Raw genomic sequence first — 14,202 nt, 5'->3', positions numbered from 1 at the left:
GTATAACACCCAGTGCTCATCACAGCAGGTGCCCTCAATGCCTGTCACCCTGTCACTCCCTCCTCCACCTCCTCCCCTCTGGGCCCCCCAGATTATTTCCAGGGTCCACAGTTTCTCATGGTTCATCTCTCTCTCTGATTCCTTCCTCTTCAGATTTCATCTTCTGGGCTATTGCCTATGTTCCCCCAATGAGTGAAACCATCTAATAATTGTCTTTCTGGGCTTGACTTACTTCGCTTAACATAATCCCCCCCAGGTCCATCCGTGTCAATGCAAATGATGCACATTCCGAGTTTCTGATGGCTGAGTAACACTCCTTTGGGTATATGTACCAACCTGCGGAAGGAGCCAAGATGCCCTTCAACAGATGGATGGATATTATGTCCATTTTACAGGTGGGAAAACTGACGGGCTCACAGATGCCCAGGGCACACTGCTCTCAGAGGATGCTGAAGGCAAGCTCCCCGGTCAGGCTGTAAGTAGGAATTGCAGCCCAAGGCCACCTGCCTTCAGATCCACGGGCTCCCATCTCTCTCCTCTCCTTCTGCAGGACCCCAAGGGGGGGCGAAACGCAGCAGGCTCTGGAGAAGGTATTCCTGGGGTGACCTGAGCCCTGGCAGGCAGAGGGTTATTAATAGCCTAGCCAGCCTTTGCATGGAGCTGGGGGGAGGGAGCAGGGAAGAGGGGGGCGGAGCAGAGCCCAGCGGGGGAGGAGAGTGTCCGGACAGGCTGGCTGGACTAGGACGACAAGGCCACTCCCCGCCCCCCTGGGAGCCCAGCTGTTCCCTCAGCGGATTCTCAGGGACTGGTTCATCACCTCCGAATACTCCTGTGACAGGAGGCACTGGCAAAACCCGCCCCCAGCCCCAAGCGGCAATAAATAGAAGGCTCTGAGCCCAGGAGAAGCAAGGAGAAGTTTCTAGGCCCGCGTCCCTGGGTTTATTAAGCTCCTGACGCTCCTCCAGACGTCTCAGCGGCTCTGGCTGAGAGCCTGGACAGCCTGGGCGGACGGGGACTGGCTGATCTCCGGTGAGGCAGTGCGGAGAGCGCGGCCCTCTGGAATTCTGCTGGGCCGGCTGGAGGTCGCCTCTGAAGTGCCTTTGGGGGCTGGGACCCCAGCCGGGTAAACCCCCTCTGTCCTTGGCAGTGGATGGTTCAGCATTTTCTGAAGCTGAAGAATAAGCTCGGAGGGCCAGCCGCCCCCCTCACATCACCTTGCTGTGTGACCTTGGGCAGGTGGCTCCCTCTCTCTGAGCCTCTGTTTCCCCTCCAGCTCAGCAGTCATGGCTGATGGTCAGATGCCCTTCTGCCACTACCCAAGCCGCCTGCGCCGGGACCCCTTCCGGGACTCGTCCCTCTCCTCCCGCCTGCTGGATGATGACTTTGGCATGGACCCCTTCCCCGACGACCTGACGGCCTCATGGCGCAACTGGGCCCTGCCTCGATTTTCCCCTGGGTGGCCTGGGACCCTGAGGTCAGGCATGGTGCCTCGGGGGCCGACGGCTGCAGCCAGGTTTGGGGTACCTGCGGAGGGCAGGAGTCCCCCTCCCTTCCCGGGGGAGCCCTGGAAAGTGTGCGTCAACGTGCACAGCTTTAAGCCAGAGGAACTGATGGTGAAGACCAAGGACGGCTACGTGGAGGTGTCTGGTGAGTGAGGGGCAGAAGTGAGAGAGAACCCAGGAGAGGGGTGTAGGCCTCAGGCCCGGGAACAGCCAAGAGTACGTCTGTTCCCTTAGAGGGTGAGCTGTGACAGCAGCGTGTGACACAGGTGACTTCAGGGCTCAGGAATGCAGCCCAGTGAGCCCACAGAAGTTATCTTTATGGAAAAGCACTCCTGTCCAGGCTTCCAGGAGACACCTCAACCCAACACAGCTGGGGGGGGGGGCTTTGGGGGCTGTACCAGTCAGAGTAGAGGCAGGGAAACGGAAACCACAGCACGTGTTCTGACAGAAAAAAAAATTCATATAAAGAATAAGTTAAACAGAGAAGAAATATAAAGACAAGAGCTAGGACTCCCGACACCCCAGGGGCACAGCACAGTGTAGAAGGGTATGCCATGACTGAGCTAATACTCAGCACAGGTTTCAAGAGGAATACCTTCCCTTGTCCCAGAACAGGAAACTGAGGCATGGTAGTCACAGTAACGATACTAACTGGCAACCCTGGTTAGCACTTACTGTCTACCTGGCACCATACTACACACTTTACCTGTAGCAGCTCAGTTAAAACAACAGGGCGGGGGTGGGGGGTTGTTTGTGTCCTCTTTTTAACAGATGAGGAAACTGAGGCACAGAAAGCTTAAAGTAACTTGCCCATGGCCACATGGATTTAAACCAGGCTGTCTTGGGAACTAGGAGGCCAAAAATGATTTGATAGTTTATTGAGCACCTACTGGCTACCAAGAACTGGGGTAAGACTCTTATATTCCTTCTACCAGATAACCCCTCACTCACTCCAGCCCTGAGAAGCAGGGCCTGTCTACTCCCATTTTGCAGCTGAGAAGGTTGAGGCCCAAGCAGGACTTGTCCAAGGTCACGCCATGAGTCAGCAGCCAGGAGGAAGTCTGGGCCTGCCCAGGACTCCGGGCCCAGGGCTTGAGCCACCTCCCAGCCTGGGAGACAGGAAGAGGAGACAGGAGGCTCAGTCCCCATTAAGCCTGGCAGCGGAGGAACGGCTTCCTCTCTCTTCCCTCGCAATTAACGCTCCATTAAAAAGAGTGTGTTCCTGGCAGGCTCCCAGCCAGAAAATCAATAAAAGCCATTGCAAAGCCAGGCTGGGCAGAGACAAGCCCGGCAGGGCAGGGCCGTGCGTGGGGGTAGTTTCAAAGCCTCGCAGGGTGGAATTATAAACATCAGAGGCCAGGGCCGGGTGTGATGGGCCACGAGACACGCTGGGGCCACGTGTGGATGGAGGGGTTCGGCTGGGCCTTTCCAAGTTGGCTGCAGTTCTGAACCGGGCTCTGCCACGGCCCAGCAGGATGGGCAAACTGTTTATCTTCTCTGGGCTTTGTTTCCTTATCTGGAAATGGGGGTTCCAGTGGCTACACGGCAGGAAGATGGCTGTATTATATGAGCTGATGCGTGTCCAGTGTAGATCTGCTGCCTGGGACACGAGGGATCAGTATTCTCATGGCTGTGACACGGCTGTTATTAAAATGCTGGGCACAGCGCAAGGCCCTGGGAGACCATAAGTGGTAGGTGCTCCCTGAGACCTGGGTTCAAATCCCAACCTGGCCAGATGGATAAGGACAAGAAACGTCTTCCCACTAAGCTTCCTTATCTGAAGAATGGGGAGCGTAATATCAGCCCTGCAAGTCTGTAGGGAACATAAAAGATACACACAGTGTATGATGATAAATGCAGAAAGTCTGTGAGATGGGGCGAGTAAGTGTTTTTCCATCTGGCACTCTGTGAATAAGGGGATTACCACCACCACCTCCCCCATCTTTGCTTTAATTAGGATTCCGGAATCTTCCACCCCAGGTTAGAGGGTTTCCCATGCCCTGTGGCCCCTCTAGGAGGCCCCTGGGAGGTATTTCCTTCATACTCCTTTCTAGGTGCTTCTTTTTGAATGGGCTGTGGCAGCTCCAGGCTGAGATCCTGGCTAAGCACTTTACTAATCCAGCTCTGCATGAGGCTTTGAGCGAGTCATGGAGCCTCAGTTTCCATATTTGTGAAATAGGGTTGTTGGGTGCTTCCGTAAGGCAGACAAAGCCTTTTAACTTTATAAAAATGCCTCCCAGGTGTGCACTTAGCAACCTCAGCTTGAGGGAATCCAAATCCCTTGAGGGCACGTACAGAGACTCTCAGAAAATGGATTTAAGAAATCAGATTGATATCGGGGCTCCATTTAAAATCAGATACAGTCTTTAATCCTACATCACATAACGACAGACCTATTCTTCCTCAAGCACTGGCTCTCAATACCTACGTATGTTGGCTCCCTGGTTCCTCACATGGACTCCCAAGGCAACATGGGTAGGTAGGTTTGTGATACCCACTTGGTAAGTGAGGAAGTTGAGACTCAGGGATAGTAACTCACCTGAGATCTGCACACCCCCTGCCATCCTCTATGGCAATTCAAAGAGCCAAGCCTGCTTAGACAGTTCTGAGTCAGGATGGCCAGATTTTCTTCTGATTATATGACCTTGGGCAAACCCCACCATATCTTGGATCTCCGTTTTACTTAGGAGGAGTTGATCTAAATCAGTATTTGTCAAAGGGTACATTTTAAGATATCAGTAAGTATCTAAGAATGCAGGATAGGAGGTCCAGAATTTTAGAAACGAGCCAGAGGAAACAAAATTATAAACAGGTCATTGCAGGACTTATCAGAGCTTTGAATTTGCTAGGGTAGTTTGTGGATCTCTGGAGGCAGCCCAGTCTTATCTGACCACATCTGAGTGTCTAGTTCCAGGGAAGTATTTGGAAAATGCTAGACTAGATGCTTTCCATGATGCCTTATCCACCCCTACTACCCTGCAGCCTCCAGCCAAGAAGTGTTCTCTTCATGGGCCACTGGGCCAGGTCCTGGCCAAGAAGGAACTGGAAAACCCAGAGGCCTTATGCCCACCCCCCTTCTCCTTAATCCCAGGGCCTCTGAATCCCCTGGAAACAGCACCTTCTTTCTTTAGCTAAGCCAATGGCTTTCCCCAGAGTGCTGATGCCTGCTTCTTGGCACCTACATTTCTCTGAGGCATGCTGGAAAAATAGTAGCTGTGAGGGGCCTCTGGCTTGCGATGGCCTCTGGATGAGTTCTTTTTTTAAAAAAAGAATCATAATTACCTTTTTTCTGTTTACAAAAATAAAATATTTCCATGGTAGAAAATGAAGATAGGAAAGCAAAAGAAGAAATTAAAAATCACTCATAATCCTTAAGCTGCCCCAATAAATAGATATTCAAATTATATGCAAATTAAGCCTCAAGATGAGCCTCGGGTAGACAATATCCATTTTCAACCAGGCTCCTCTTTATGGAAATCTTGGAGCTGCGCCTGCTCAGAGATCCTCCCCTCCCTAACCCCAGTACCCTATTTTCAGGGCATGGACAGGCAAGCTTAGCCTTTCAGGAGCAGTCCTTTTTCCAGACATCAAAATAAGCCACAAACCTTCGCCTTCACACATTTTTACAATTTACAAAGCAGTTCTGTGACTCATTCTCACTCGCTCAGCAACCCAATAATTAGGAAGGTGTTGTCACCCCCATTTTAGAGAAGAATAAACTGAGGCTCAGAGAGGAATAGGGATGTGCTAGGTCCAAAACCGACATCACTTTGCTCCAACACTTCCAAGCTGTGTGACCCTAGGCATATCACTTAACCTCTCTGAACTTCCACCCCCCGCCTACACCCCAGTTTTCTAAGGTTATCATGAAAATGAAAGAAGTAGCTATAGCCAGGGGCTGGGGGGTGGGGGGTAGCTGACATCATAGAAGCACTATATAGGAGTCTGCTACTGCTATTCTTTTGATCTTCGTTATTGTTTCTTATTCTTAGGACACCAAGTGTGCAAAAGGGCTGAGTCAGAAGCACTGGCCGGTCCCCAGGGGAAGCAGGCCTCTGGAGGCCCAGGCTCTGGGGAGGGTGTCAGGGAACAGGCAGTGTCCCCTGGCCACAGGCCTGGGTTAGGGCTGGACAGTTGGTACTCATGGACTTGGCAGGTCCAAATCGACTCTCCCAGCAACAGCACCTTCAGAGCAAAGCGAGCTCTGGGTAACCAGACACTCGGGTTTAAAAACAAATTCCTCTCCGTGTACCCCTTTCTGCCCAGCCCATGAGTGAACAAACGGAAGCAGCCTTTCCTAAGAGCCGTTTAGCTATACACATGGAGCCTCAGAAATTCCAGAACTTAGACTTTATCCTAAAGAAGTCATCAGGCTGGATGCGAAGATCCAACTGTAAGGAAGTTTGGTGCAGTGAGGCTCTCTCCAAGGTCAGAGACCCGTCTCGGTGCCCAAAAGTCAGGAAGTGGCTAAATGAACTTAAATTTCCCTACAGTGGAAACTGTGCAACAATTAAAAAGTCATGTTGTGGGAGGGTATTTGGAACAGCATGGAAAAATCATTATCACGTGTTAGCAAGAGATAGCAGTTTTGAGCGTAACATAAAATATGATCCCATTTGTGAAAATATGTGATATACATCTCTGCTATATAATATTTATGCATGCCTAAGTAACACAGAAAGATAAGTCTGGAACTTATACCAAAAAATGTGGTTTCCTGGGGGGGGGGGGTGCCGATCATGTACTTCTTTATTTTCTACATTTTTCTAGGGTATGTTTGTATTGCCTTACAATCAGAACAAAGTCATTAATAAAGAAATTGTGAATCATAAAAAGTGCAATTAATAAGGTAATCACCTATAAATTGTCAGTTTTTTAAAAACCTGGGCTGGAAAAAAAAAAGTTCCTACAAGGTTATTTACATTCTGGATTCCAAAGCTTCTCAGAAGGGTGTCCCTGTGTGCATGAGGGTTCTTGGCTGGGGAAAGTGGCCTCACAGATGAGGAACAAATAAAGATAGGAGCTGGAAAGCTCCACTGGGCACTGATCTGGTTTGTTTAAAGAGAAATTAGAGAGGCGCCTGGTTGGCCCAGTTGGTTAAGCATCTGCCTTGAGCTCAGGTCATGATCTTGGGGTCCAAGGTTTGAGCTGAACATTGGGCTCCCTGCTCAACAGGGACTCTGCTTCTCCCTCTGCCCATGACCTCAGCTTGTGCTTACTCTGTCTCAAATAAATAAACAAAATCTTAAGAGAGAGAGAGAGAGAGGAATTAGAGGTTCTCCCCATTTAATAAAGGAAAAAGAGTGAGAAGCAGCCAAGAGGCTCAGAAGTTGCTATATAAATTGCAAGGGGATAGCCAGTTTGGGCTCACACCTTCCTGTAACCTTATCTTTTTTCTTCCTGAAGAAAGAAGGGTTGCCCTCCCCTGCTACCCTGTAGAAGGCCGGGCTGGGAGAATTTCATATCTGTGGTGTCTACTGTTCTATTTTTTAAGGAGACCCCCCTCCTTTGGAGACTCAGGGTATTTTTGTTTTGTTTGTTTGTTTTAGCAGATTGAAGCATTATTTCCAGGCAATTCATCTGTTCTAGGTACAGGTGATGTGGCTCAGCTAATCACAAGCTGGGCCAGGAAGAGGGGCGTGAGACCCCAGCACTAAGTGCAGAGTCAGTGAGAGCTGGTTCAGAGCCCAGGCGAGCCATGCACCTGCTAGGTGACTGTGACCCATCACTGGGCTTCATCACTTACGCCCCCATAACCAAAGGGGAAGGAAACCTACCTTCAAAGCTAGGAAAGGCTCTGAGCTTTGTAAAGCCCACTGGGCAGCAAGCCAGCCATCAACACATGTCCTCTGCTTCTTTTCTACCAGCCTTCCTGGGAGGCTAGCCTTCTGGTTAGACTGGCTGGCCGTCTAGGGGGAAGGGATGAGATTGCTCAGACAACTGGTGTCTCCAGACTGAGCCCTGAGCCAAATGGTGGAGCGGGGGCTGGGGCTCGAACCCAAGCCCGAGGCCTGACCGAGTCCCGGGGACATAGATGCTTACCCGCGGCATTCCTCTCTATTCTAGGCAAACATGAAGAGAAGCAGCAAGAAGGTGGCATCGTTTCCAAGAACTTCACAAAGAAAATCCAGTAAGTTCCCTGGTGGTGTGGGTTCTGGGGTAGGGGTAGAGGAGCGGGTCGTGTCCGGGACCCAAGATCTGGAGCGACTCCCTCTTAGGCATCTCTCTTTCAAGACAAGCCCCAGATCAGGGAATTCAAGGCTCACCCCTAAAGTGGAGAAGGTGTCACAGCAAACCTGCCATGGGGTCCCAGAAAGGGGGGTGCGTAAATGCGGTCGTCACACCTGCTCAATGCCCTGTGAGGTGGGCATCAACGAGGCCACTTTGCAGATGGAGAGTCTGAGAGGCCAAATGACACATCTGTGATGCCATGAAAACTGGGGCACTCGCTGAGCCACGTGGCAGGCCTGGGAAGGATCTCCACCAACGTCAAGAGAGACCCTCCCCTGGTGCCCAGTACCCAGCAGAATCTTGCGAAGGTTGATTGCTCTAAGTGTCCCACCACGGGAGAGCAGGCTGCCTTCCCTAGAGCACCTGAGGGAATGAAGCTGGAAGGTGTCCCGACACTGCCGTCTCCTCCCGGGAGGGCTTTGGAGGCTGAGGACGCATGAAGGGCAGGTTTTGCGGAGGGGTGTGGGGAGAGCTGAGCCTGGGGAATCAGGCCAGCAGCAGGAAGGCCAGCAGGCTGGCCCAGTGAATCAAGGCCAGCCAGCTGAAGGGAGGGAGCCTAGGGCAAGGGGCTGACAGGGGACTCCTCTTCCCAGACACACCCCTTCCCAGCAGCTCTCTACTACGTGCGTATCCACTTCTGGCCCCAGAGTCTTGTCCCAGTCAATGCATTTAATCTTTGCAGCGGGCAGAAGAGACATGACCCTCCTTGCATGACGGGGAAACTAAGTTCCCAGAGAGGAAGTGACCTGCCCAGAGTCCTTACAGTTCGAATGTAGAACAGCCCCAAACAGATCCCTGAACCCTGGGCACAGGGCTCATGCCTAGAGCACGGGATGCCGTTCGGCACCTGTAAAAGGGACCGGGTGGCTGTTGATTCCGGAGTCACCAACAGAAACGGAAATGAAATCATGGCAGGGCCACTGGTGCACAGTAGGTTCCCATAAGCAGTGTTTGTTTTTACTACTATGCGTGGCGGTGTTGAGTTTTTACTCCATGCCTATCCCTGGTGGAAATGTCCCGGGTCTGGAAGAGATTCTGCAGTCCTGTCTCTCCCTCCATGTGCCCAGTCCTGACCCGCCCAGCGCCTCTGGAGTTCTTAGAAGCCCATGGATGCTTCCTGATAAGGCAAATGGGCTACTTTCCTTCCCACTCGCTGGCTCGCCTGCCATCCCCAAGACGCACTCTGCTCCCTGGTGCCGCAGCCAGATGAAACACTGCTGGGCAGGAGAGAGAGAGGAGGAAAGAAAGGGTCGGGGAGTGCAGGGGAAGCTGCTGTTTCTCGGAAGAGACTCAGATAAGGCGTCAGGATGGAGTCCCAGGCGGGACAACGCTGTGGAAGGGACTGAACTGGAAAGAAGTCAGGGGGTTAATCGTCTTTATAAAATGTGGATTTCTCCATCTCCGAGGGCTCCGGGAAAGCAGCTTGTGGGGGTGACTTGACCAGACAGAATTGCCTAAAGCGGCTCAAGGCACAGCTGGGGTCCAGCTGCTGAGCAGAGCTACTTGTTAAAATATTAAACTAGCCATTGTCCTGAGCCCCCTAAGCGCCCTCCCTAACCACCCTGCCCAGCCTGACTCTGCCCCCAGGGAGGCCCTCCACACCTCCCCCACGTTCCAGCAACAAGGAGTCCCCAACACCCCCCTCCATCACTATGACACATATCCATCCATTCTGGTGGGTCATTGTCCCACTGGGCCAGCTGCTAAGTCTTTTGAAACTCCTCTGGATGTAGGGAGGCCTGGTTCCATGATAAAGAAAGTGGGTAACTTGGAACAGATCCGTGAACTGCCCTGAGCTTCTGTCCCCACATGCCCTCCTGGACAGAGCTGTGTTGGGGAATGAGAGGAGTCGTGTGAAGCACTTCGCATGGGATTCACACTCAGTGTTCAGTCCGTGGGGGCTAATATTACTAAAAAAACTCGGCCAAGCTGGAGTCACATGAGAGCAGCCGGGACATCCTGGGACCCCCCTGGCTCTGCCCAGACTCTAGACACCAAGGATGGCCCAGGCCCACTCTCAGGAGGCTCCATTACCTCTCCTAGGAAAAGCTCCGGTCATCAGAGGACAGGGAGGCTCCTTCAGCCACACTGAGCCCCTTGGAGATTTCCTCCCAGGCAGGATGCTACAGCTGTTTGCCTTTGCCAAGGCTAGAAAGTTCTTCCCAACACATCCATCCCCATGTGAAAGGCGCCATGTTGACTGATGAGGCAGAGCAGGAGCAGTCTTGGAATTTGCCAATCAGGTTAGGGGCAGGGCAAGACTATAGCTTGGGTGGGAGGACAGGAAGCAGGGGACTCAGAAAATCATCCCTAGAAGATGCTCAGAGTCAAAGCAAACTTTAGGTCCTCGCTCCACACCTTCCCAGATATCCGTTCTGCCATTTACTGACATCTGCAGGGTGTCAAGACCCATGTGAAGAGGGGATTGGTTTTAGTATTATTTCAGCCCTAAAAGAATCCTATGAAGTAGTATTATTAAGACCATCTTCTGCATGAGAAAACTGAAGCTCAGAGGGGTTCTGAAATCCCACAAAGGTCACACAGCTAGGAACGAGCCAGATCTGGGATTTGAACGCTGGTCTCCCCGCCTTCAAAGCCCATGGCCTTCCTACCTGATTAGGAGAGACCAGACTGCAGTCATTCACGGACCATTTTCAACTACTTTTTGCCTTATGTGCTTAGGTTCCCATATTATTATTTGCTTAAGATTTTTTTTCTTTTGGATCAGGTCACTTTTGCAAAAGTTAAATTCCTATTAAAATCTTCACTGAAGAGGGCAATCAAAATAACTGCAATGAAAGAAAAATGCGGTTGAATAGGTAGCACTGTCTGCTTAACGGTCCAAGCCTTAAATCAGCGCTCTCTCTCTCTCCGTTAAAAACAGAAAACAGCAAGGGATAGAGGCTAAGGATGTTAACACTTAGCTGAGACCTTCCTTTGGATGAAATGGAAGGTCAGAAAGAGAATGAAAGAGGAATAATTTTCCCACCATGGGGAAAATGTCATGGTCACCTGGCAAGAGACCTTGAAAGAGTCTGTTCCCGCCTCCGGGCCTCAGTTTCCCCAGGTATAACATGAGAGCATTGCCCTGAACAAAAGAGGAGGTTCTTTTGGGTTCTGACCTTTTTGGCTTGGTGATACCACAGCTTGGGCTAAAATATACACAGCCATCAAGGTGCCCACTTAAACAGTCGGTGACTGTAGTAATGACGCAGAGGCTAACACTTATTGAGCACTTACTGTATGCCAGGCACTGATAATTACATCATTATTCCATGTAATTCTTGCACTACCTTAAGAGGTAGAAACCGTTAACCCACTTTTCCTATAAGGAGGTAGGTTCAGAGAGGCCAGCTCACTAGCCTGAGGTCAGACAGTCAGGAAGAAGCAGAATTCGAACTCAGGTCTGCCTGCCTTCAAAGTCCGTGCTCTGCATCACAGCGGCCCTGCCCCATCGTACCAGGTGCGCTATGGGTTAGCAGGCAAATAGTTAAACAGAGTTGGCCGATCCCCAGCAGTAGGAGGGAGGTCCAGACTTTTGGCCTCCTCTGTGCTTCAGAAGTTTGACTTGGCCTCTGCCCAAGTTCCCTTTTTCTCTTCGCTCCTTCCCAGAGGGCCCCTTGTTAATCTCTGTGGCTCTGATTTAGCAGGAGTCTCCTGGGTCCGATGCCGTTCATGTGGCTACATGTTGCTACTCACAGCAGAGACTCCCCACCCCCTCCAGGAAGGATCCTGCCCTGGCCAGCAGTGGGTCTGCCTGCTGGCCTGGTTCTTTCATCAAAATCTCTGTACTTCTAAAGGCAGGACCATCCTGGACCCGTGGAAAGGTCTACACTGATCAACCCTCCCGGTTTCCCTTTTGGCTCAAAAGTCTGGTGCATTGTGGTCATCTGCTCTGAGTTTGGAGGCTAAGATTCCAATTCCATTCCCATCTGCTGCTTTCCTGCAGTGTGACCTTGGGCAAGTCACTTCACCTCTCTGGCCTGTTTTCTTGTCTGGATGTGGGGACAGTAACAGAACTTGCCTGGTGGGATTATTGTTAACAACTAAAGCAGATGATAACTAGGTGAACGATCTGGCATGTAGAAAGTGCTCAGAGGTCATAGTTTTCATAGTCTTTATAAATAATGGCATCCCAGAGAGACCACGAACATGTTCTCACCATTCCGGTAATTAGTTGGAGACACCATGTCCCAGATTGTCTCTTTCACCCAAAACCATCAAAAAATCATCAAAAAAAAAAAACACAAATAAAAACAAAACAACAACAACAAACCCTTCAAAACTGGAACCAGAGTTGGATTCAGAAATCCCTTTGAGGCTGACTGAGCCTGTCACTTGATGTCCCCAAGTCTCTGCTAAGTGTTCTGTGTAATGGACATATTAATTCCTATCTATGACCCACTCTGGGCTCTTTATAAAGTTCTAGCCAGGTCATTTCCTATAAATATGTTTTGGGAACCAAGCAGTTAGGACCTATTAAGAGAGATACTTCAGCTGTGGCCCAAAACAAGGTTCATTCTAACCATGGGAAAGAATGTTGCCATGTGGCCAGCCTGTTCCGGCAGTAATTCACCAGTAAGGCATTCTGCAGTAAAGCACTTTCAGCTGGAACATGATAAATGGAAACTTGTTACCTGCTGTGAGTTCACACCTTCTGCATTCTATAAGGGATCGTGGGGGTCCAATGTGGGTGGAGACCTCAACCAAAGACCAAAGGTCTGGGCCACAGAGATCTTGTAAGTTACTGTTGGAACAACATGTTACCATTTGCAAAGCCTGTTCAGACTCTCACCTTTTCAAATACTACACCCCCTTCAAATACTACACACGTTTTATATTGCTATCTCCATTTGCAGATGAGGGCATAAAATCAGAGCAACTGAACGACCTTGCTAAGACTGCACAGCCAGAGAGGGGCAGGGCCGGGATTCAAACCCAGCATTGTATGCCCTCAGAGCCTAAATTCGTATAAAAGCTGTTTTCTTCCAAATGCACGAAAGTTTGCTACGTGAAACACGATACATGAATGATATCTTGTGCTTCTCCTAGGCTTCCCGCAGAGGTGGACCCTGTGACAGTCTTTGCCTCGCTTTCCCCAGAGGGCCTGCTGATCATCGAAGCTCCCCAGGTCCCCCCTTACTCACCATTTGGAGAGAGCAGTTTCAACAACGAGCTTCCCCAAGACAGCCGGGAAGTTACCTGTTCCTGAGACCCTAGTCCTGGCCTGTCTTTTTTCCCCTCGCCATCCCCAGGGCTTCTCTGATTCCAGAGTACATGACTTTAGCTGAATTCATAGATTTAGTGTAACTAAAATGTTGGGAGTGGGGGTGGCCTGACCACGGACTCCCTGGCTAGGGTAATAGTAGGCGTTTCCACAGGAGGGAGCATTTGGCAGGTCATGCTCAGTTGCCTGAGGCCAAAATGCTGGGAGATTCTCTTTCTTTACCTTTTTTCTCTTGACGAAAATGTTGCACATTCTGTAGTTGCAAAACAGGTAGTAGGGGACATGACATTTCACAGTGTATTTTCCCTTGCAGCGAATGCAAAGGTTGCTTCTCTCTGGGGACCTCCCTGTCACCCAGATTCCTGTTCTGGGTTCTGACTTTCATGCCTGCTTTATGGTTTGGTGGATGGAGCCCATTAGCTCACTCTACTGTTTTTCTGTAGCGCTGGCCTACAAAGGGGGGGAGCTAGGTCTTACCTCCCCGTATGGGATTTATCGAACAGCCACCTGAAAACAGTGCCTTCTCCTCCTCAGCCAAGCATTTATATAGCATGTTCCCAAACCAGCACTCCCCAGGAACTCTGGAAGCCCATTTATTCTCTGGCTAAATCCACCCCCCCCCCCACATGTCCTTTCTTGTGCCTCCTATGTCCAATTTGGGATTTTTACAGAGGGGGCTGTCTCCAAACAGCTCCACCAGGAACCAAGCAAAGGCCAGACAGACTGGCAGGCAGGCTAGTGGTGTTATGTATATGAGTGGGACTTGTGTGTCATTGTTATTTGAATTGTGCTGTTGTTTAGGGGCAAATAACAGTAAATAATAATAATAATAATAAAAGAGCTGATGTTCTTAGCCTTGTGTGCTTCTTTTGATGGGGAATGCTAAACTCTATACCATTTAGAGATATGAAATGAATTAGGAATGCTTGTAGCTACAAATAATGATATACAACAAATTGCGGTTTAAATGACATTAACAGGACACCTGGGTGGCTCAGTGGGTTAAAGCCTCTGCCTTCTGCTCAGGTCATGATCCCAGGGTCCTGGGATCAAGCCCGTTGGACTCTGCTCTGCAGGAAGCCTGCTTCCTCCTCTCTCTCTGCCTGCCTCTCTGCCTACTTGTGATCTGTCAAATAGATAAATAAAATCTTTTTTAAAAATGACATAAACATCTATTGTCTAACTTTTCAAGAAATTTAGAGATGAGTGATTTCAGAGTAATTTTTTTTCAGTTCATATGCC

At 50.2% G+C, this 14,202-nt stretch overlaps 1 protein-coding gene across 1 annotated transcript; it reads left to right on the top strand.

The window, feature by feature from the left end:
• Positions 1-712: 712 nt before the first annotated feature.
• Positions 713-13,813, top strand: HSPB8 (heat shock protein family B (small) member 8). Its single transcript, XM_082699859.1, has 3 exons — positions 713-1,647; positions 7,569-7,632; positions 12,786-13,813. Exons 1-3 carry the CDS (start codon positions 1,284-1,286, stop codon positions 12,943-12,945), a joined length of 588 nt encoding a protein of 195 aa, XP_082555985.1. The 5' UTR covers positions 713-1,283; the 3' UTR covers positions 12,946-13,813.
• The last annotated feature ends 389 nt before the right edge of the window (positions 13,814-14,202 follow it).

The sequence above is a fragment of the Mustela nivalis genome, assembly GCF_964662115.1.
Source record: "Mustela nivalis genome assembly, chromosome: 14".
Taxonomy (NCBI): Eukaryota; Metazoa; Chordata; class Mammalia; order Carnivora; family Mustelidae; genus Mustela; species Mustela nivalis.
The sequence above is the reverse complement of the archived record's forward strand: the minus strand, read 5'-3'. Positions and strand labels throughout refer to the sequence as shown.